At 42.6% G+C, this 22,583-nt stretch overlaps 3 protein-coding genes across 5 annotated transcripts in view; all 3 read left to right on the top strand.

The window, feature by feature from the left end:
• Positions 1–4,281, top strand: part of LOC115786848 (protein sidekick-1) — a 288,838-nt gene extending 284,557 nt beyond the window's left edge. The window contains exon 45 of one of the 2 annotated variants that reach the window (XM_030739306.1): positions 2,479–4,281. In XM_030739306.1, coding sequence (XP_030595166.1) covers positions 2,479–2,784 — 306 coding nt within the window. In that variant the 3' untranslated portion in view covers positions 2,785–4,281. The remainder of the gene's footprint in view (positions 1–2,478) is intronic. The other variant, XM_030739315.1, reaches the window with a different exon arrangement.
• Positions 4,282–5,944: 1,663 nt separating this feature from the next.
• Positions 5,945–15,796, top strand: LOC115778871 (zinc finger protein 420-like). Its single transcript, XM_030727265.1, has 2 exons — positions 5,945–6,191; positions 11,906–15,796. Exon 2 carries the CDS (start codon positions 12,046–12,048, stop codon positions 15,091–15,093), a length of 3,048 nt encoding a protein of 1,015 aa, XP_030583125.1. The 5' UTR covers positions 5,945–6,191; positions 11,906–12,045; the 3' UTR covers positions 15,094–15,796.
• Positions 15,797–18,097: 2,301 nt separating this feature from the next.
• On the top strand, positions 18,098–22,203 carry gpank1 (G patch domain and ankyrin repeats 1). Of its 2 annotated transcripts, XM_030736641.1 has the most exons (5): positions 18,098–18,187; positions 18,435–18,891; positions 18,987–19,128; positions 20,346–20,418; positions 21,723–22,203. In XM_030736641.1, the coding sequence occupies exons 2-5, from the start codon at positions 18,484–18,486 to the stop codon at positions 22,162–22,164; spliced, it is 1,065 nt and encodes a 354-aa protein (XP_030592501.1). In that variant the 5' UTR covers positions 18,098–18,187; positions 18,435–18,483; the 3' UTR covers positions 22,165–22,203. The 2 variants fall into 2 exon arrangements, with proteins under 2 accessions (XP_030592501.1, XP_030592492.1); XM_030736632.1 differs by having other exon boundaries at positions 18,104–18,891.
• The last annotated feature ends 380 nt before the right edge of the window (positions 22,204–22,583 follow it).

Raw genomic sequence — 22,583 nt, 5'->3', positions numbered from 1 at the left:
GGAGGTGGGCTGCAACTAACAGCTCCATAGGAGGCATGCAGAGTAAGCTGTGCTTCCCCATGCCCTCAAAATCCAGGAAAGCAGCCCCTTGTATTGGGCTTCTGCTGCTGAACAGGCGGTCCTTCCTTAAAATCGCTATCTCTTCCAACAGCTCCGGGAAAACTGAGAGTAACTGCTTTCCCACCCTGGTGGTGAGGGCCAATTTATTCCCCTTGTAACGTGATCTGGTGGTCTCCGTTATGACGTTGGGCCACGGAATATTCAGCCCAGACGCAGCACATTTGCACACATTCTGCAAATCCATGCTGGGAGCGGGGAGAGCAGATGCGCTGTCCTGCCCGGCCCAGGAGGTGGCCACAATGTTAGGCTTGACAGCCTTAGAAGAGGGAATTAAAATTTCATCTTAGTCCACCACATCATCAGATATGAGGAGCTCTGTTGTCCTTATCGTCGTCCCCATAATCCAGCTCTAGTGTGTCTTCATCAGCAGGGCTGCCGCATCTGGTGCCAGCGCACAGTGTGGCTTCCACGATTAGCAGTCCTGGCTGTGGGCAAGTAAGGATCTGTTCCCAGGCTAGCTTGGCACGCTAACCATTGCTGGAGACTCTTCATGGTGAACCGGGCACAGTGCGTGCATGAACCGGGGGCTTCACTCGCAAGCCGGGCATGTTTCAGCCTGAGGCAGCAAGAACAGACCCGGTGTGTGTCTTTACTCAAGATTTTGTTGCCACAAATGCAGAGTTGAGCCCCGGAGTCTCCGCTTCCTCTGGTGTGAGGGAATGATGGGTTTATCTTCGTTAGCTGGGATGCTAACTATGATTACGGCGTGTTAGCTGGTTTGCTAACTACAGCGAAAGAAAAGAATGTGTTAGTCGGTGTGCCAAACCGTACAAATAACCGCCTTACTGGAGGGTAAGTGGTAGGATGCCCTGGTCTACGTTGAAGACTCGGGATGAGAGTAAAAGGAAGGCAGCTAGCGCCCGGCAATAGAGAAGTTAGCTAACACTTCTGTCTATGGACAGTTCAACTAGCTAGCCTATTTGTTCATGAGATATGCTCTGAAGTGAGAAGAGGTTTTTGAATAACGACTATGTTGTAGCACAAGCTAACTAAGGGTGGGTGGCTCTGCCAGACATGGTCATCATAATAACCAGCCAATCAGGATTGGCGGAATGAGATAAATGCTTCTGAGGAATATGCAGGGAGGCGCATTCCCATAGTGAGACACTGAAACTAATGCTAGGAATGAGAACCACAAAACGTCCTTTGGACAGATGAGAGCAAAGTAGAGATTTTTTTGGCCATGATTCACAGCACCACATTTGGAAAAAAAAAAAAACACCTCATATCAACTATCAAGCACGGTGGTGGAGATGTGATGATTTGAGGGGTTTTTTTTTTTTTTTTTTTTTTGCAGTCACAGGACTTGAGCACCTTGCAGTCATTGAGTCAACTATGAACTCCTCTGTATACCAAAGTATTCTCGAGTCAGACATGAAATCATCTGTCTGACAGCCAAAGCTTGGCCCAAAGTGGGTCATGCAACAGGACAATGATCCCAAGAGGAGCAGCAAATCTACAACAGAATGGCTGAAAAAGAAAAGAATCAAGGTGTTGCAATGGCCCAGTCTGGTTAGCTCCATTCCCGTCAGGATTTTTAAAGATCTGAGTACAAAATGCAGTACAAAGAAGGCCGGTTTAACTGTTCTGTGAAACCTGAAGAAACGTCTTATTATGGAAGTGTTAAACACTACACAAATGTTTGTTTGGGTTTTTTTTGTTTTGGTTTTTTTTTTTGTTAAAAATGAGAAGAAAGAGATTGATGGTGAGAATCACTGAGCTCCTCAAACTTCTGCCTCCAAAGCAGTTTCAAGCTAAAGTAGGCAAAGGGCTGGCTACAGTGCCATCTAAGAACCTGTGATCTCAGTATCCTCAATTCCAGTTCAGACTTTTCTGTTGAGTCCTGTCTGCTACCAAATTACAAAACAATGACAGCTAATGGCACCTATTAGAGCCTTCACACTTTGATCTTAACAAGGAACAACAGCAATTTTACACATCAAAATAAGTTAATAGGTCTTTAGAGGTACTGCAGATTTTTGTGTTAAAAAAAAACTCTAGAGAGCTGCACAAAATCTGATGAATGTTAGTTGGAATCATTCTGAGGGAGAAAGCAGTGAGCTTAACCAACCTCCATAGCTACTCCATAGTGACATTAAACAATATAAATAAATACCACACCAGAATCTTGGACCTAATTGTCAGCAGCTGAGCTGCATTGTGGGTAATTTCAGTGGCAGGTTTTGACAAGGACAACAAGAAAGTGTGGATTCATGAATTTTCCCTCTGGTTCTTACTGTCCAGCAGTGCTAGATCATTTAACTGAAAGATTCCTTAAGATTCCCATAGTGTGTGTCTGTGTGTGTCTACCTAATAAACTGTCGTCTCTAACTCTGATGTGTTTGTGTTTGCCTCCAGCTAACAGACAGTGACTACGAGGACGAGCAGCCAAAGCACTCCTTCGTTAACCACTACATGAGCGACCCCACCTACTACAACTCCTGGAAGCGGCAGCCCAAAGGTCTTAAAGGCATCGGCACGTCTTTTGGCTACGAGGAGTGTGCCACTGCAGACACAGAACCCTACTACCAGACCGTGGTCACCCAGCACAGCACAGGCGGCGCATATACACCCACGGGGCAGCCGGCGCACACACATGTCAACCCCAACACCAACCCGCCAGGGTCGCGCACACCTGTGACGGGATTCTCCTCATTTGTTTGACTCTAGAGCCAAAATCTGCACAAGATAACACACACACACACACACACACGCACACACACACACATATATATACATATACGTAATGAAAGGGGGGGTATGTTTGGACTAAAGAGAGAGAGGACAAGATGAGGACATGTGGGACAGACTGGGGACGAATCACCCCTTCATGCCCCAAAGAACTAAACTTACACTTCTCACTCGCCTTCTCCCCTCGTTCACGAAGACCCTGTGTCGACGGTGTGTGTGTGTAGCTCTTTCACGCCTCTGTGTCACTGTGCACACACACACACATTCACAACCTGATATTCCTGCCTATTCCAGAGACGCTCCGCCAAGAGTGAAGGCTAGATTAGTCACTATGTTATTGTCAAAGAGAAAATTTCACCTCAAGCTGATGGATCCTGGGATTTCAGCACAAAGATTATCCTCTGTTTTCTGTATTTACACATAAGTGCACAAGAACACGCACACACACATGCACTCTTTGATGCACCATTTCAGGATCTCCCACTGGGAGAGAGAAGCTTCAAGGTTGAGGAGAGTCGTTTAGAGATGGCACAGAAGGGAGCAGCTTTTGTTCACAGGCTGGTTTCATGTACACAAACACGGAGCTGTCAGCTTTAAAAGACCACCACAGAAGAAGAAAACAATCGATAATCACTGTTTTTGTTTTTTTTACTTGAAAAGGACGGAGAGTGAGCGTGGCAGGGCTTCTTCAGCATTCAGCAGCCAGAATAAGAGTGCTGAGTGCTTTCTGAGAACAGTTTGGACTAAATGGAAACCATGTTTTTTACCGTCTACTGCCTGTTGTCAGTGCTCCCAAGCCATAACGCTTGCACTGAGCTGACACCCCCCACCCACCCACCCCCCTTTTCTCCACACATACATTTCATCTTTGTTCTGTTGAAGGTTCATTTTTTACAGATTTCACTGTGAGACGTGTGCGTACGAGCATGCGTGTGCATTGGTAATTTCAGAAGCTTGTTCATCCGTCTGTGTAGTTCACTGCTGAGCAAAGTGTGCCATTGTATGTATGTTTGTATATTTTTTTGAGATGGATTTTGTACAGGAAGACCCTTTCTACTGTGTGTGCTCTTGTACGTAGTTTGGCCGTGTTTGTGCAAGTCAAAGCAAACAGCACTGGAGAAACTTCACATACACTAACTGATGAGAGAGAAAAGGTGGAGATTGTTCACCAGTGTAAGCCACAGTGACTGACAGAAAGTGGAATAAGTGCCCAGGATATTTAAGAGGTTCCTCCTCCTCCTCCTACAGGCTGAGTATGGTTGAACTTCATGAAGCCCCACCATCTGAACCCTGGCCTCACCTGAAGGAGCAGCAAGCCAGACACACGTACTTTGTACTTTTTTCAAGTGCAAGTGACATTTCTCTGTACGTTTTTGCTCATGCATACTTTAAAGGTTCTTCATCAGCCCCACCAGCCAGCAGCCTCCCTCACTCTGTCACGCCTGTGCGGAGCTCCATACAGTGTGTGAATAAATGGTCATTGTTTACCCGTGTGCCTGTGTGGTCTGTTGTGCTGCGACAGTGTCTCCTTGCATCATTGTCTTCATTATATAAACTGAATTAAAGCTGTGCCTTAACATGTAACATGTTCAGCAGAATGAATAGTGCTTTGCTTGTGGCTTTTATTGAAACAGTAAAAGAAAAGTCCCTCCTTGCATTTATCACACTATTAAAACCTTAAAATTCCAGGCAGCAGTCCAGATTAGACATCAGTGATTAGAAACTGATTTGGGGATCAGCTGTCTTATGTAAGCCTGAATGTTAGGTGTGCCAGGAAAAGTCTTTGCATCAGAGCAAGACTACAGTTTACAAAGAATATACATCCCCAATTTAAAAAAAAAAAAAATGTAACACTGTGTAAAATGTAAACAAAAAACAGGATGCAATGATTTGCAAGTCACATAAATCCATATTTTATTTTATTCGCAACAGAACATAGAAAACATATCAATTGTTTAAACTGAGAAAATGTACCATTTTAATGGGAAAAAAGCCCCAAGTTTTTTGGAATTGGGTTTGTTGAACAAACGGCTCATTTGCTCCGCAAGACACAATAAATACATTTGTTTAGCCACAACAGTAGAAGACATATTTAAGGCAAGCCAAAGCAGTAGAAAGTCATAACCACTGTGAGTCATGGTGGTGGAAAAGTTCCAGTTACTTCACTGCCTCAGGGACTCTGCAGCTTGCAGTAACTGGTCTAACCTTAAATTCTGCATCACATCAAGTGTGTGAAAACATGTGAGCCTGTCTGAAAGCTGAAACTAAAGCGGACATGGAGGATAATAATCCTAAAAATAAGAATGGCTCAGAAAGAAGAAAAGGAGGGTTAATGAAGTGCTTTAAAAAGAAAAAAGCTGTAAGCTGCTGTAGCCAAAATAGTGAGGAAACACAGGTTTGATCATTGCCAAAACACTGTGTGCTTTTATGAAACATCCTAAAAACTCTTAATCTATAAAGAAAACTTATAAGTGGATGGAATAGAAATGTGAAACAACATTAAATGTAAATGCTCAGATTCCTCAGAGCTGTACTTAATTATAGCAGCAATAAAGTGAATCACCAACATTTTGTCCAATCGCAAATTAAACGTCACTTCAACCAAATGAAAAGTGTGAAATAGAAGGCTTTGTGGCATTTGCTCCTGAAATTTCAGCTTCTTGCCAAATGCAGAAAGTATGCTTAAAATATGCTTAAAAACTTCAGCAGTAATAATGTGTGCATCCTCTGTAATTTTATGTCCTCAAATTGCCAGCGGGTGTGCGGCAGTAACGGAACAGCAAGCAAGAGAGGAAAAGTGCAGAAAAGACATCAAACAGAAGAGAAAGAGTGAAAGAGTGATATTAAAATTATCTGAGCATTCATTAACACTAATGGAAATCTCCAGACTGTAAAAGAATCAGAAGAAATTAGACAAAATTTTATTAAATATGATTCATTATTGATCCATCCGTGCAGCAACAAACAGAGACAAAGAGAAACTGTAATGTTGTGATGGGACACACTTTTAGTAGTTAATAAAACACTAATCTAACACTACCCCACAGAAAACAGTTTCCACTGAAGCTGGGGGTGATGGTCGTGGATGTGCGCCACCCCCCCCAGCCAGCTGAGGGCGCTGTGGGGACGCTGACACAGACCCCAGGGGGGCTGTTGCGGTGTCCGGAAGAAGCAGCGTTAACATGGCGGTTGGGTTTTTTACTCCATGCTTTGGCTGTGAGCAAAGCGTTTTGCTGTAATGACTGACTTAAAGCGCGTCGCTGCAGAGAGGAGGAACGTGTCGGGATGCTGACTGCCTCGGCTCGGAGCTGAGTCCGCGTCTCCCCACTCCACGCATCCGCTGTGTGTCCCTGTCGTGACTTGTGACCCAGTTTGGTTTGGTGAGTTTTCGCCTCCTTCTCTCACACTTTCTTCACTGCTCCTTATTTCTCTGCACCTGCAAAATCCTGACGCTGTGAAGGAGGTACGCGTTCATCAGACGGACGTTAAAAACGGCGCGTGCACGGTGCTGCGCGCAGTTTGGTTACGGGGCCGCGCTGCAGTCACTTACTTTGAAGGGGGACAGTTTCGCCATCACACACGCTGGTTCTGGTGTTCCCCTAAAAGAAAATAATTAAACAGTTAACGTAGACTGCTCATGCTTTTCCAGTGATGGATGCACCAAGAGGGACAACCAATTAGAAAAAGTTGGCTCAAATAGAAGGCAGCCATAAGGGGTGGGGAGTTAAATCAGTAGTTTGTATTTAAGATGCCGACTTGTCTGCAAACATTCACTAACTAATCACCAAGCAGTGATGTAACTTGGAAATAGGCACACCGGAAATGGAAATTCCAGGTTCCAGTTGCCTAGGTCACCCTGCCTGCATTTCCACCGCGTTTCTGCGAACTGCTCCTTTACGTATGAGCGTGGGCGGGTCCTCGTCTGGACACGGAACCCGAAGAGCGCAAACGTGGGAGAACACGCTCCCCCTTTCTTGTGCTGCAAATACGTTTTACGGTCCAAAGCAAACTACTGCAGCATCTGTGTGCAGCACAGAGGTAAACACAGACAGCGATTAGAGCAAGACGACAAGCACGCACTTTGCGTCCTTTTATCTGTGATATGAACTGATACAAAGCAGCAGGTTCAGCCTTAAGACCCAACCTGATTCATAGCCGTGAAAATCGCTTCGCTTTTCTCATGTAATACACATGTAATATGGTAGAAAACTTCATGTTGAGACGGCAGTCACGCCCTTCTGCCGCTTTCGTCACGCATTCTTGGTTCGAGACCAGCTAGCTTGCAGGGCCCGAGCTGAGCCCGTTTTTTGGACGAGCACCGAGTGCGTTCCTGGTTGAAAACCCGCTGAATGGTTCAAATACTAGCAAACCTGAAAAAGCGGCCCCTACTGGCAGGTTATATGTCAGGCAGTGGTGGTCCTAGCCTGTTTGACGCCCTAGGCGAGAACCCCCCCACCCCCCCCCCCCAAAGCTATCGCCGCAGCAGCACCTACCGCACTACTCCACTTGGGGAGTAATGAGTGCCCTCTGCCTGCTGTGTGGTGCATGAAGCATGTCATTTTTTTCATCAGGATTCAGGTTCACACTACTGTGAATTAATGACCATATTTACAGTATTATAAATAGGGATGGGAATTGATAAAAATTTAGCGATTCCCATTCCATTATCAATATCACTTATTGATTCATTTCCTTATCGATTCTCATTGGGTTAGTGAATAAGATATACCACAAATGGGTTGGTTTGCATTAACGATTTTTAATGTAAAGTAGAACAAAATTAAAACTGGTTTAAAAAACAAGAATTCCTCTTTCAAAATGAATACTATTAACATTTTAACATAAAATACAACTGCAAGGTGTGCAAGAAGCAGCCTCTGAGCCAGCCAGACTCCGGCAGTCCTCATCAACTAAACCAGGAGGTGGAGATTATTCATACATTATAGTGAAAGCAATACAGCAAATAGGGTTGCAACTGTAGATTATTCCATTGATTAATTGAGTGATCGGATTAGAAATACTTTTTTTGTATTAACAATTCAACTGTATTTTTTTAACTTCCATACTGCAGTTTTTTTGTTGTATGAAACAAACAGGGTAGATGGAGCAGCTACAAAGTTCTCTTTTCTTCACTTACTGATCAGATTGTTGATGAAGGACCTCCAGCTCTTTCAAAGTAAAGGTTTTAACGGTGGTTACAGGAAAAAGCGCTGCTGCTTTGGATGCTAGAAGAATGTTTACTTTTGCTCCATCCGAGCTCACCGTCTCGGTAATGGCTCCGCCTTTTTGCACTTTCTGCAAACTGCACGCAAAACAGCTGCTGCTGTTGTTGAAACACTGAACATTATTTTGTCATGCTTTTTATCTTGACACTTCTGTCTGTATTGAAACCAAATAAGGCGCGTGTGTAATGTAATCACGCAAATGCGTAATCACGCAAATGCGTCCTCACGTCAGTGGAATCGATAAGTGGCCTCATTAAGCAAGCAGACTAACGATTTTAAGGAATTGAATTACTCGGAGCCGGTTCTCTACAAGTACTGGTTCTCGATTCCCATCACTAATTATAAATGAAATGCGCTTTGTGTTCTATCAATTGTGTGTATCTAATTATATTAGATGCACGGATTCATTCTAGGCTCAGCAACCGAGACAAGAGAATCGCCCGCCTGCCCCTTCCCTTCTGTTACAACCTGTCTGTCAGACCATGGCAGAAAGCTACATGCACCACACAGCAGGCAGAGGGCGCCCATTACCCAACAAGTGGAGTAGTGCGGTAGGCGCTGCTGCGGCAATCGCAATGCATTGTGGGGAGGGGGTGCGGTCGTGCCGCCCTGGGTGGCTGCGCATGTTGCCCGTATCAGGAACCGCCACTGGTCAGCGGTATTCTTTGCTTTCTTTGGTGGTCTCTTCAGTCGCTCGTCTCAAAGTTATTTCGCCTGTAGTTGTTTGAAGCCACCAGATGTTATTCACATTCGGTGGCCTTTGGCCCTGTTTATATCAGAACGATCTGCCAGAAATTTTTTTACTTTTACTTTTTAGTTACTTTTTAAACTTTTAATAGTTTTCTGATCTTGCTGTTTGGTGTATATAGTGTGTTTTATGTTGTTTTATTGTAAATATTGAGAGCCACAAGAGATGTTGAAAGCGCTGTAGTTCTCATGCAAGGACACAAGTTGGTGGTGTGTGTATCGGAGTAGCAACCAATAGTGCGCATGTGCCAGAACCTCTGGTTAGGATACTTAAGAGTAGAATGGGAGGCAGAGCCTTCAGCTTTCAGGCGCCTCTTCTGTGGAACCAGCTTCCAGCTTGGATTCAGGAGACAGACACCCTCTCTATTTTTAAGATTAGGCTTAAAACTTTCCTTTATGATCAAGCTTATAGTTAGGGCTGGATCAGGTGACCCTGAACCATCCCTTAGTTATGCTGCTATAGGCCTAGTCTGCTGGGGGGTTCACATAATGCACTGTTTCTTCTCATTCACCTTATTTACTTTGTTTATACTCCACTCTGCATTTAATCATTAATTGATATTAATCTCTGGCTCTCTTCCACAGCATGTCTTTCTCTCCCCTCAGCCCAACCGGTCGCGGCAGATGACTGCCCCTCCCTGAGCCTGGTTCTGCTGGAGGTTTCTTCCTGTTAAAAGGGAGTTTTTCCTTCCCACTGTCACCAAGTGCTGCTCATAGGGGGTCGTTTTGACTGTTGGGTTTTCTCTGTATTATTGTGGGGTCTTTACCCACAATACAAAGCGCCTTGAGGCGACAGTTTGTTGTGATTTGGCGCTATATAAATAAAATTGAATTGAATTGGTTTTAATCCCTGTACATATGCTAACATTGCCTGTCTCTGAGATTACTGTTTTTCTACATGATCCCTGACACCCCCCCCCCCCAAAAAAACAAAAAACAAAAAAAAAAAACATAATAAAGGAAAATTATGTACAAGATCTATACAGTTATTGTCTAAAAGTAACACATGCCACAGTCGTGCAGCTTACAGGGTGTCTTGCATTTGGCAGAACAAAATCTGTCCAGCTTTTCTGCGTGTCAAAAAACACAGCTGCAATCTTTAAAGACACCAAAATAATAAGTGTCTTTGAAATAGGACAGCTGCAGCAAACCAACCAACCCACCAACCCAGGGATGTCACATTCTGTACTGGCACAAGATGGTGCTACACATGCTCCAAAAACTTTAAACACTTATTTTTTTAAATCCAGCTTCATAGACATAGTTAAATCTGTGACAGGTTTTTGCTTAATTCGCCTTTATACAGTACCAGTCAAAAGTTTATTTGAATGGGTGTGTTCAAATATTTGACTGGCACTGTACATGTAGTGTTTCATATCCAGGGCTTTCAAATTGTTTTGGAGTAGCAGGGGGGCATGCAAAAGTAGCAGGCGCCTTATGACCAAGACTGAAGCCATGACGGCAGCAGACGATATGAATAGTCACATGGCAGTCGTGAACCAATCAAATGGGTCAGATTGAAAGAACATAAATATTGTCACGTGCGTCCACATGGTGCTGGAAATGGAGACAGTGGACGGCGCAAAAATTTTTTTTAGAAAAATTAAAAAGTAGACGGCACAGAGTGTTGGAGTAGGTGGAAAATGCGCCTGCCGCCGGCATAATTTGAAAGCCCTGCATATCTATGGAAGCTTGTTTCCACCTCTAAAAAAATAAATAAATAAAAAAATTGCCATCCAGAACTCAAAATTTCAATTTAAGTATCTCAAAATTTTGAGTTAATATCAACTCAATTTCAAAAACCTGCATACAGTTAAACATTAAAGGTCAGACTCTGTCCCATGACCTAATAAAGAAGGCATAGAAATCACTCTTAATTTGACCTATTTTAAACATAGGCCTACAAATGTAACTGATCAGTTTTCTAATCTGCGTTTGAGTAGCTGTAGTTCTGGTGTTAGTAAGATAACACTTAAAAAGTTGCATACATAAAATGTAACCTTACAGACTTAAAACATGATGCAAATAAAATAATCAGTGAAAATGTGGTGCGGTTTCAGCTGATTTTAAACTGAAATTCTGGACATAACCTGCTTCTGACCAGGTGAGGAGATCTGCATAAGTTACCATGGTGATCTAGCCAGGTAGAAATAGAGCCACCTTCATGACATAGAAAACTCTGACTTTAGACTCAACATACCTCACTAGCCTATTCATCTCACTGACCAATAGTGCACTTGTTTTTTCAGTCATTGTTTTTAGCTCATCAAACAAAAAGATCAGCACACTTGAGTCTTTGTTCAGCCACAGTGAGCCATTCATGTGTCCACGTTCCTCTCAGAGGATTGGTCAGACTGTAAGTGAAATTTTGCACACAATGATGGCTTAACGGGTCTTCACCCAAATTGTGTTCACGGTCCAAGTAATTGCTTTACTGGAAATAACGCGTGAATTGTGATGGATCGGGAGCCTGATGAGCAAATACATAAGTGACCTTATTTTCCTGCTGGAGATGGAATTTTGATAATAAATTTTGATAATAAAATTGCAGCAATAGTAATGTCTGTCAGATATACAGTTTAGGAAACAAAATATGCATGTACTGGGAACATTTTTACCTACTGTGTACTGAACAGGAGCGGCCCTCCAATCTCATTGTACATTCTGTATAATGACATTTTATTCTATTACAGTGAAAGCTGAAACAATCTGTCAGTTAACAGGTCAGTGGATTGACGATTAGACAACAGTTGTTTAGATGATTAGGTGCTGATTGTGTTTTTTTAATATTAGACTTCAGCTACATATAATAAGTAAAACTATTTTTCTTAATTAAATGGTTTATAACAAATGGTTTGCAGAGAGACAGACAATCTTTCAAATTCACACCTATGGGCAAACCAATGTGACATAATGCTGCCCTGCCTTAGAAAGTGTCGTCTTAATATTTTCATGTTGGCACCTATCTCCAAAAACATAAACTGCATCCTTTAAAATAATTCTGCATTTGAATCAATGTATCTTTAAGCATCTTCAACAAAAAAAATCACTTGAAATAATCTGCATATGAAGACAGTGAACCTGAAGCTAATTTGTGTTTGTATATTTTACTGTTTTCCCAGATGAGCTTGGATGGCAGGAAACATCAGGAGCCTGAACACAGGCCAGACAGAGTGACATCCTAATTCAACAAATCTTACTGGACTCACAGAAGAAACAAAATTAGCTCCTGTGAACAAAACACGATTCACAGCACCTAACAATGGGTGAAGTAACTATGGAGGTAGATGAGGATGTCATAAAACAGGACACCTCTGTGGAGCACCTTGCAGAGCCACTGCTGATAATCCTGTCCCCACCTCCACCTTTCTTGCCTGTCCCCGGTGAGCCAACAATGCTTTGGTCTAAATGGCTCAAAGCTTTCGAGCACTACGTCGAAGCGCTCAGTGAAAAAGAGCTGGTCGATTCTAGTAAGTGTCTGCTCTTACAGAACTGCCTTGGCCCAGAGGGACAGCGTATCTTCACAACACTGATCCAAAATGACACCACATATGCAGCAGCCATATCAACACTGACAGCTTACTTCAGCACTGATAACGCCACTCAGATGCACCTCCTTAAATTCCACCAAAGGGCTCAGATGCCTGGCGAGACTGTAGATCAGTTTGTCTCCACTTTAGAAGAACTGCTCAGGCCTTGCAGTCACGGAAACTCAAAGGATGAACTCATCCTGAATCAACTGATTGATAAAACAAGCTCCCCACAACTCAGAGAGAGGCTGCTGGTCAGGAGGGAAAGTTTGACTTTGGCTGCAGCGTTGGTTATTGGCAAAGAGGTGGAATCTGTGTTAAATCAATCTCAGCTGTTTGATATTCATGAAGTCAGCGTGGACATTGGAGATGATTTGGACCCACCGGTTAAAAAAAAAGCCAAAAGAGGAAGGCCTCGCCGTGGGGAGAGAAGATCCAAAACAAATTCCCGCTTGACTAAAACCCAATCACTCAGACTCAAAGATAACTACTACTACAGCAATGATAAGCTGTATTATAATGACAATGATGCAGAGTCTCAGCAGACTGGTGAGACTAGTCAGCCCTGTGATAATGATAACGGAGCCTCATCTTCATGTTTACCGAAGACAGAAGGGAAGGGCTGTGACAAAACTAGCGATGGTTTAGAGGATGATGATGACAATGATGAAGACTTTGTACTTTCATCATCTAAACCAAAAGGCCCCTACTGTACTATCTGCCCTGGCCGGCGTTTCAGAGATGCTCACAAGCTCGCCAGACACATGAGGACGCATACAAAGGAGAAACCGTTCATCTGCCCAGTCTGCTCTATGAGCTTCAGCCAGTCGTATCACATGACGCGACACCTGAGGAACCAGCATGGTGCCGGACAGCATGTCTGCACTACCTGTGGGATAACTTTAGAGAGCTTTGCAGAGTTGAAAGGTCACAAGAGGACACACAAGTCAGAAGTTCTGTCATGTCCAGATTGTCCTGAAAAATTCACCAACAATGATGTGTTCTCTAGCCATATCAAGTCACACATGAAAAATCTCTCTACCCAAAATAAGGAACAGAGTTCTCAGCAAATCGAGAGTGTCAAAGTGAAGATTGAAGAAATAACAAGCGATGATGCTGCCTTTGGTAATGGTGATTGTCAGGATGAAGGATCTGAAGCTAATGTGACAGAAGAAAGGAACTCTGATGAAGCGCCATGTCAAGATGGAGGCAGAAAGAAAGACGCCGCCAGCACAAAAAGAGGCCATTTCTGTCCCATCTGTGTTAACAGGCGATTCAGAGGGCCAAATAAATTGGCCAGACATATGAGGACGCACACAAAGGAGAAACCCTTCAGCTGCCCTGTCTGTGCTATGACATTTAGCCAGTCCTACCACATGACCCGGCATGTGAGAAACCAACACAACCTGGGCAAGTATATCTGCTCTAAATGTGGCAGAAGTTTTAGTAACTGGCTGGATATGAGAGCGCACAGGAAGACCCACGCAGTCGAAGGCCTGACGTGCCTCGCATGTGATATACAGTTCAAGGAGAAGGCTGCGCTTGCGAGTCATCTTAAATTACACAAGAAGGTGGAGTCGGGTCCTCGAAGCCTCGTGTGTGGGGACTGCGGCAAAGAATTTCGCCGAATGTATCATTTGAAAAGGCACATAGTGACCCATCGAAAAGCGACAAATGGGGAGTGTTACACATGCCCTGACTGTCAAAAACACTTTGCCTTCGTGGAAGACCTCAACAAACATCTGCAGATACATGTGAAAGAAAACAAGGGGACTTGCCCAAAGTGTAATGAAACATTTGGTAGTCTAGAAGAGCTGGAGACACACATGGCAGTTCATCAAAAGTCTTACTCCTGCAGCACGTGTGGAAAGAAGTTTAAAGTTGAATATGCACTGAAGAACCATGAGCAAAGTCACGGAAGCGAACAGTATTACTGCTCACTGTGCCGTAAGCACTTCCTCAAGCTTTCACACTATAAGAGGCACTTAATGGTCCACAACAGACGAGAGTCTAGATGCCCACACTGTGATAAAGTCTTTCTGCAGTTAACAGCTTTGAAGTATCACCTGCGGACTCATACTCAAGAAAGACCGTACCAGTGCACCTGTTGTATTGAAACCTTTGAGGAGAAGGAAGATCTAGAGCAGCACTGCCTCAAACACAGAAAATTCAAGAAGGAGAGGCCTTACTCGTGCACTCGGTGTGATTATGCTTTCTCCACCTTAATGGAGCTGACAGAACACATGGGTTCACATGAGGGAGAGCAGCCGCAGACCTGCCCTGTCTGCGGGAGGACTTTCCTGAACAAGAACAAGCTGGAGAAACACTTGACGATCCACACCGGGGAGAGACCTCACCTCTGCTCCATCTGTGGAAACGGTTTCCCTTCCGCCGCCAGCCTTAAGCTACACGTCCACATCCACACAGGAGAAAAACCTTTCCAGTGTTCACAGTGCAGTAAAAGTTTCAGGTCATCCAGTGGGCTGCGCCTCCACAGCAGACAGCACATGGAGGTTCGGCCCAGCTACGAGTGTCCTGAGTGCGGCAGGACTTACGGCCGCATGACAGAGCTGAAGATGCACCAGCGCTATCACACGGGAGATAAACCGTATGCGTGCACCTGCTGCAGCAAACGCTTTATTAGCAAAGACAAACTGAATGTTCACATGAGGATACACACAGGGGAGAGACCGTACTCCTGCCCCCACTGTGGACAGACATTTACACAGACTGGGGACAGAAACAGACACATCAGTAAATTCCACCCATTAGTGCAGTGAAAAGACCCACAGCGAAGTGCTGGTGTCACTTTGAAATGCTCGTACCAGTGGTTTTGCATGTTTATAGGAATAGGTTGCATTAATAATTGATTTTAGAATCTTATTAGTGTCATGTTTGAGGAAAAATAAGAAACCAAAATGTCTTACAATTAAGGCTGGGCGATATGGAGCAAAAAGAATATCCATATTTTTAGCTGAATGGTGACAAAAACATGCAAAACCACTGTGCTGGTGTCAGAAATGGTTTCTCTGTGCACAGTAAGATGCCTGACAGTTTCTCTGCTGTTTGTTTTTTGCAAGTTTCACAGCTGGACTGAAGAAGTCATATCATTTCTCTTGAAATAAAAAAGCTCTGCATGACAGTTTACTCTTTGAGGCCCACCGCTCTCACTCCTGTGCCTGACATATCCTCCTCATAAAGCACTTTTGTAAGGCACCCTGGTCTTACAGACTGTCACACTAGCGACCAGCCTGTGAATCTTTGGCCTTCAAGACACCCCTCTTGCTCTGCAGGCATAAACTGACTGCTCAGAAACTAAAAGATTTCAGCCATCATTATTCAGCATTTTTAGCAGTGTGTTGGCATTTTATCGTGTGATTCTTTTTACTTTTTGCTTCTCTGAAAGTGACCATTTTCTAACTGTTTAGAAAAGTGTCATAAAAATAAAACGTATTCACTTCACCAGTAAGTACATGATGTGAGATTGGGTAATAACAATGTAAGCACATCAGAGGTGTACAAACAGAAACAAACGAATGTTGCTCAATGTCACCACCCAGTTCAGACGCTTCATCTGTTACTCACTCAAACCCACTTCAGAGGTTGACTCCTATGACGCTAAATAGTTTTTGATGTTACTCATGAGCCTGCTTTATGAGGCAGCAGCATTAAGTCTACTCAGACTTGACTGATGTTGTAAAAAGAACATTAATGGCAAGGGGCACATTATTGATTTCAGCCCTGTATGTGAGCAGAAAACAGAGGAGGGGTCTTCCACTTTGGTTTTGATATTAAGATTAGTATTTTGCAGCTCAGATAACAATTTTACAAAAATCTTTTCCATCACGCCTCCGCAGGCTGCTCTGCCCTATCTTTTGAGAATCGGTTCACATTTTGACCAGTTTGAGAACTGACTTTTTCATATGTATTAGCAGAGGTTGGAGCATTTTATGTGGAAAAATATTTCAGTCTCTGTTCTACATCTGCCAATTCTTGGTCAGTTTCTTGTGGTAAAACCTTCCATATCTACTGCATCAGTGGGACCATCATTTTTTGTGAGGAAATCCTTGGAACCAGTCGTAGATCGGGCCCTTATTCAGCAGAAATGTGGTCTTTCATGGAGGGTAAAGAAAGGCACCCAACTTGAAGCAGTTGTTGGAATGAAATGAAAGGAAGAAAAGACAAAAGAAATATTTATGACATTTGTTCTGTTTGTGAACATGGTCTGCGATAATTAATGAAGCAGTATAAAGAATACGAGGTTTATACAGGTGTGGTCAGAAGTTTCCATCCACTCGTGATGGACATGAATAGCATTGTATTTGGGGGCTTTTAATGATTTCTTTGAACTGTTCTTTTTCCAGGCTGGACTGATGCTACAGCATACATCTTTAATGACTTTAAAAAACAAGAATTTATTTTTGGATTTTTTTTTTCTGATCCACACAGGGTCAAATATATACATACAGGCTCAAATATACACATACATTCACTTACCTCTTCTAATAAGTGGTGCTGAAGGTTTTATAATGTCTTTTAACTTTACAAGGCCAAGGCTTATTAACTTCTTGTGATTATGATTTACAACAACCGGTAGTTTCCCTTTGCCAACATAAAAAGGATTTATGTGACAGCACTCACTGGGCTGACTGACACTCAGAATAATGAGAAAGTCCAAGTAACTCAGTGAAGATCTGAGAAGGAGAACTTCTGACCAGGCGGTCCACTTGAAGGTACTGAGAGACAAAAACGATCCCACTCATTCCAGTATCAAAAGAGCGTAACGGCAAAATATGCAACATCACATGGATATGGATCTGTGTATTTTTAAGAAATTGACATAAGGAAAAGATAAACCACAGTTACTGAGATTAAAATAGACACAACAGATTTTAGTTAGACCTGTGTCTATGTAGGTTTGCAAAAACAAGCTCTGAAGACAAAGTATGTCTGTAAATTATCCTGACATAACATGTCCCACTGTGATCTGCTCCCAGAAGGGATACATGACTGATTTCCACATATGGGGAAAGCACAGGTGTTAGTTACCTATTTTCAGGGTGTTATGAATGTTAAACGTGTGATTTCACTCATATTCATTAAAAACAAAAATGCCTACATTTATTAGAGAGCTGTAGCTTGTGGTTTTGTTGTAGTTTATTCATTGCACACATATTAAAGTGGTTATTTCACTTTGAATACTTTAAGCCAGTGGTTCCGAAAGTCAAGAGTGCTGTGGCCCACTTAAAAAACAGAAAATCCCATGGGGCCCCACCCCCACCCTGATCGTCCACTAACGCCAGCCTGTGAAATTTTCCTGGTTGGAAGTCTGTATTCACTGTCATCAAAATACAAGATAATGTAATGTATAATGTATTTCCTTCTTGATTAATTTGATTTTAAAAAACATAAATAACAGGGCATTGGCTAGAAATAAATTGCTAATAGTACCCAGTCATATGTAAAGTGCCGATATGTGACCCATCTGCCTCTGGGACACAAACTTCAATACAAGAGCAGTAAATTTAGGTCAGAGTAATCAGTAATATCTCAAACTAACCACCTCCTATTACCAGGTTTAATTCACTTTTTATATAAATAAATAAATGTATATAAATATGTAACTGTGCATAAATGTGAGTAATTTTAAAATTAATTTCTATTATTACCGCGGCCACACTTTGGGAACCATTACTTTATTCACGTTAGTCTGCAGTTCAGAGGGTGCCGTGCAAAGGAGGAAACAGTAGGGGGCAGCACTCACCGTTATTCACACTGGGTTTCCACAGGAAGTAACGAGGACAACTTAGCCCGAAACTGCTTCCTGCTATCAAGTAAACTCCAGAATTTCTAACGTAATCGGATCTGAGACTAGTGAGTCTTCTTTATGTCATGTTTTCATCATAAATATTCGTTAAAGAGACTTTGGTAATCTGAAATTATCCATAATTCAGATGTTTAACTACTAATGCTAAGACGCTAGGTAGCTAGCTGTTATTATAGCTCCCCGATCCTGGTTGTTTCCAGTATTTTATTTAATATATTGTGTGGACGCGCGTGTGGGTACGCTGTTAGCTGTTCTTTAGAAACTATAATGCCGCCTATGATGCTGTAATTATAGATAAATAGGAGACTTTCTGTCTGAGGTGTCTGCAGCTACAGTCATCCCTATGGCTGCTTTGGGCTTTACTCCTGCCAGAGAGCAGGATGTTTTCAGCGTTGAAGCGGAACAATCCAACTCGAAAACGAACAGTGGACTCAGCGGGGAAGAGGCCAAGCGTTTCTATGAAAACTTAATGAAAGGTGAGGAAGCTGGAGATGGGTCAAAAGGTGCAGTTAGTAAGAAAGGCAGGGGACCTCAGAGTAGACAGGAGACTAGAGAGTCCAGCAGAAGAGCGATGAGGAGGGTGAGGGCCGTGGAAGCACAGCAGGGTCAGAGTGAAAGGAACCGAACAGAGACTGGACACACAGAAAGATCCGTGGAGCTCCTGGGTCTCCGGTTGCTGCTTTTTGCCCATGAGGGAGACATCTCCGGGCTCAAAGAGGTCCTCTCAAAGGGGGTCGACATCAACTACCAGGTATGATGCTGAAAACTCAGTGTCTCTGTTTCATTTTGGAAAATATTAGGATGTGCTTCAAGAGTGTGGTTTTGTTTTGTTTTTTTCCCGTACAGGATACTTTCTTCTGGACAGCTGTCATGTGTGCAAGCTGGTCGGGGCAGAGAGCAGCGGTGAGGCTGCTGCTACAGCACGGAGCAGCCTGGGTCGGAGTGGTTGATACACAGGGCAGGGATGCCAAAGACCTGGCACTGGAAGGTATAACCAGCAAACGTGGTTGAAACCCTGATGTCAGCTTCCAGGTTAAACTGGCCACAGAACAAAAGCAGAACCTGATGGACAGATACTGATGTTATTTCCATACAAAATAGACAGCTTGCCAGACTCCCTCTTACAAAGTTATAAATATAGATCAGATTATTGCAATGAAGGAAATGAATGCGTGTCTTTTTTTTTCTTCTTTTTTTTTAACATTGACAACTAATCTGGTCACTCCATATGTCATCTTCTCCACGCACATAGACTAGTATTACCATTGTCTGATTTTTGTTTTCTTTTTTAATAAAACACTTTTTTAATTCACATTTTTGTACACCTGAAAATATGTCTCATTTGTTGTATGATTAGTTAACTAGTCAGTTAACTAGACACCTGTCCCTGATGTCAGCATCATAAACACAGGGATGCATCCATTTGAGTGTGAAGTCTCCTTAGTGGGATAAGAAATTGGCTTGAAAGTGTGAGATCACGAGTTTGCTGCAAAATGCCAGCTGTCGGGCGCCTGGGTGGCTTAGTGGTGAAGCCGGCGACCACATACATATGCCACATTGCGGTGCAAGTCCCAGCCCGTCGCCAGTTTGCCTGCGTGTCTTCCCCTGTATCTTTACCCCATTTCCTGTCTCTCTCCACTGCACATAAAAGCCGCTGTGGCCAAAAATGCAAAAAAAAAAAAAAAAAACCAAAAAAAAAGAAAAAATGCCAGCTGACGGTCGCTCAGTGTTGAAATGTTGCTGGGAAATGATAACTAGTGATCTGTATGTGTTTGTGTGTGAAGTGAAGCTGAACCAGTTACTGTAGTTTTAAATTTTCTACTTTGTTTTTGTTTCTGTTTCATTTTGACTCTTTGCTTTGAGTTCAATTTAGTCTCCACTCCCAGAATGGGTTCAGTCTTTTCAGGTTAGTTTTTATTGTTTGAAAATGTTTGGGTTTTGTTTAGATTTCATTACTTTGTTAGTTTTATTCTTTTTAGTTATTATCATATGGAGGGTATTTTTCAGGGGCAGATTTAAGAATTTCAGGAAAGGTATTGCAGTATAAACACCCCAAGTCTAAATAAACATGACTATCAAAGCTTCATCAGGCTTCAAAAGTTTTTTTTTTTTTTTTTTATATCTGCTTCAGTTTCATAAAATGTTTTTCACTCCTAGTTTTAGTTTTGAGTTCACAATTAACCTTAAACTGATCTTTTTTCACAGCTGGCCACAATGAAGTGTTAGAGGAGCTGTTGAGCTACAGGAGAATAAAGAGGGAAACACCATCTGATAGCAGGTTTGTGCACTCTCAGTTGTACGCAGTTTTAATTCAAATTTAAACTCACAGTAATAAAAACAGGAATCTAAACCATTTCAGTATTTGAGAAATGGAGTACGCATTGGCCGTTTTCACACATGAACTCTGGATAATCTGAATGGGTTTTGTCCAGAGTTGCCCTTTCTCACATATAACACACAGCAGGGGGCTGATTGTGACAGAGTGGTTCACACTACTGGAGCTACTTTGTTTGGCTGTGGCTTCTCAGAAAGATTACCACACGGGCTCAATCTGCCGTGACCCAGACTGTGTACCAGGGATCTCTGCAGGGTTGAGTGTGTTTAATGTCCTCGGGTAACATCTAGAAAGGTTCAGCTGCGGTGTATTCCTGTAAATGGCAACTGAAAAGTCACTGATGTTTCCTTCTGGCTTATTAATAATCTGATAACACAGATTTCTCAAGCGACCAATCAAAACCTTGCTTCAAATCTGAGGTGAGAAACATAAAAATCATCAGATGCTGACTGATGCCTTTTGGATCTCTGATGGACCTGCACTGGATTAAGAAGTGCTCCTGACTAGATTGAAATCTTGTATTAAAGGAGAAGTAGAAGTAGAAATGACTGCATCTTTTTTACTTTGTGTATGTAAACCTGGGAAGTTCCATCTCATTTATTTATTAAAGTAGCCATTAGAATTCTTTTGTCCCACATATTAAAAATTCATATTGATGATAAATACAGACTCCTTTTGTTTGGCACAAATTTCCTTAAGCTTAAATACTTTAACATTACAGTTGGAAGACTGATCAATGCCCACTGGTGTCAAATTATGCAACAAGAGTTTACCTTATGTGCTTATAGCACTGCTGATGTAAATGGCAGCAGCAGTCCTGCCCTCCTCACTGTGTGGGTGTGTTGCATTGCTGTGAGGGCAGACGCCACATGCAGTGAGCTAAACAAACTTCCGCTAACGACTGATGTGGACTTTGAAGGTTTTAGTGTAAGTATAGATGGAACTGAAAACAATGAATGTAGATGGAGATTGAGATTACAGAATCAAATCAGTGAAATACCATAAGAAATAAATATGTATAGTAGAAAAATAAATGTGCTAAATTATATAGAAATGACATTTGTCCACATTCAACAATGTTGGGAGCACATCAGATCAACAGATTTTTTTTTTAATGAGATATTCAAATAAGCAGAAACTCTGCTGATGTACATCTGTACTGTTTACACAGACTCGGATAAAAGTAAACTTGTGACTCTCTTATGTTTGTTCTCCAGCTCATGTTGTCATTTTTCATTTATCCTCAGTTCCCTCCAGCCTCAGTGGTGCAATGTGTGTGGTAGCGAGTACAGCAGCAGCCTCTCTTCACATCTCTCCTCCACTCTGCATCAGTTCAGTCTGCGTCGTCCTCCACCCACCCCCTACTACTGCCTCCCCCCCTCTAGCAACAGCTACAAGATGATGGTTCGTTGTGGATGGAAACCAGGAACGGGGCTGGGGCCGCAGGGAGAGGGGCCTAAACAGCCAGTGCCTACTGTGTTGAAGAGAGACCAGGAGGGTTTGGGATATGGACAGACAAAAAGAGCCAAAGTGACTCACTTCCAAGCCAGAGATCGTGACTCTGTGAAACCACCGTCCAAGGAGAAAGTGGGGATTGGAAGGAAAGGACAGAGGAAGGAAGAAAGTAAGAAAAGAGAACAAAAAGACAGGAACTGGGAAAGAGATTTCCGTGCCTCTTTTTATCTTTGACACTGGTTCATCTCCAGGATCACCTGATAACTCATAAAATAAGATCATTATTTAATAAAACTATTTAATAAAACTGTGAAGGTGTTTTTGTTGGTTGTATCTGAGAGGTGATTTTAAATGGAGCTTAACACTGATATCCTGGCTCAGCGTCACAGCTCATGCTGTGCATTTTATGGAGTCAGCTACGTCTCTGCCAACTGGTTGCGCAACAATCAAATGTGTGTTAAAAGTGTTTCGTTCATTTTCATGAGCATTGCATTTACACTGTGTAACTAAATATGTCTGAGCCACAAAGACTGTTTCAAAGGGTTACGTGATACATTTTTATTTGCGTTCAGCAAAAAATACACAAGACAAGACGAGATCTTAAAAACATGAAGAACACTGATTATTGTTCATGATCCAGGGAAGCAAACTTG

The sequence above is a fragment of the Archocentrus centrarchus genome, chromosome 1, assembly GCF_007364275.1.
Source record: "Archocentrus centrarchus isolate MPI-CPG fArcCen1 chromosome 1, fArcCen1, whole genome shotgun sequence".
Classification (NCBI taxonomy): domain Eukaryota; kingdom Metazoa; phylum Chordata; class Actinopteri; order Cichliformes; family Cichlidae; genus Archocentrus; species Archocentrus centrarchus.
Note: the sequence above shows the minus strand (reverse complement) of the source record. Positions and strands in the feature narration are given on the sequence as shown.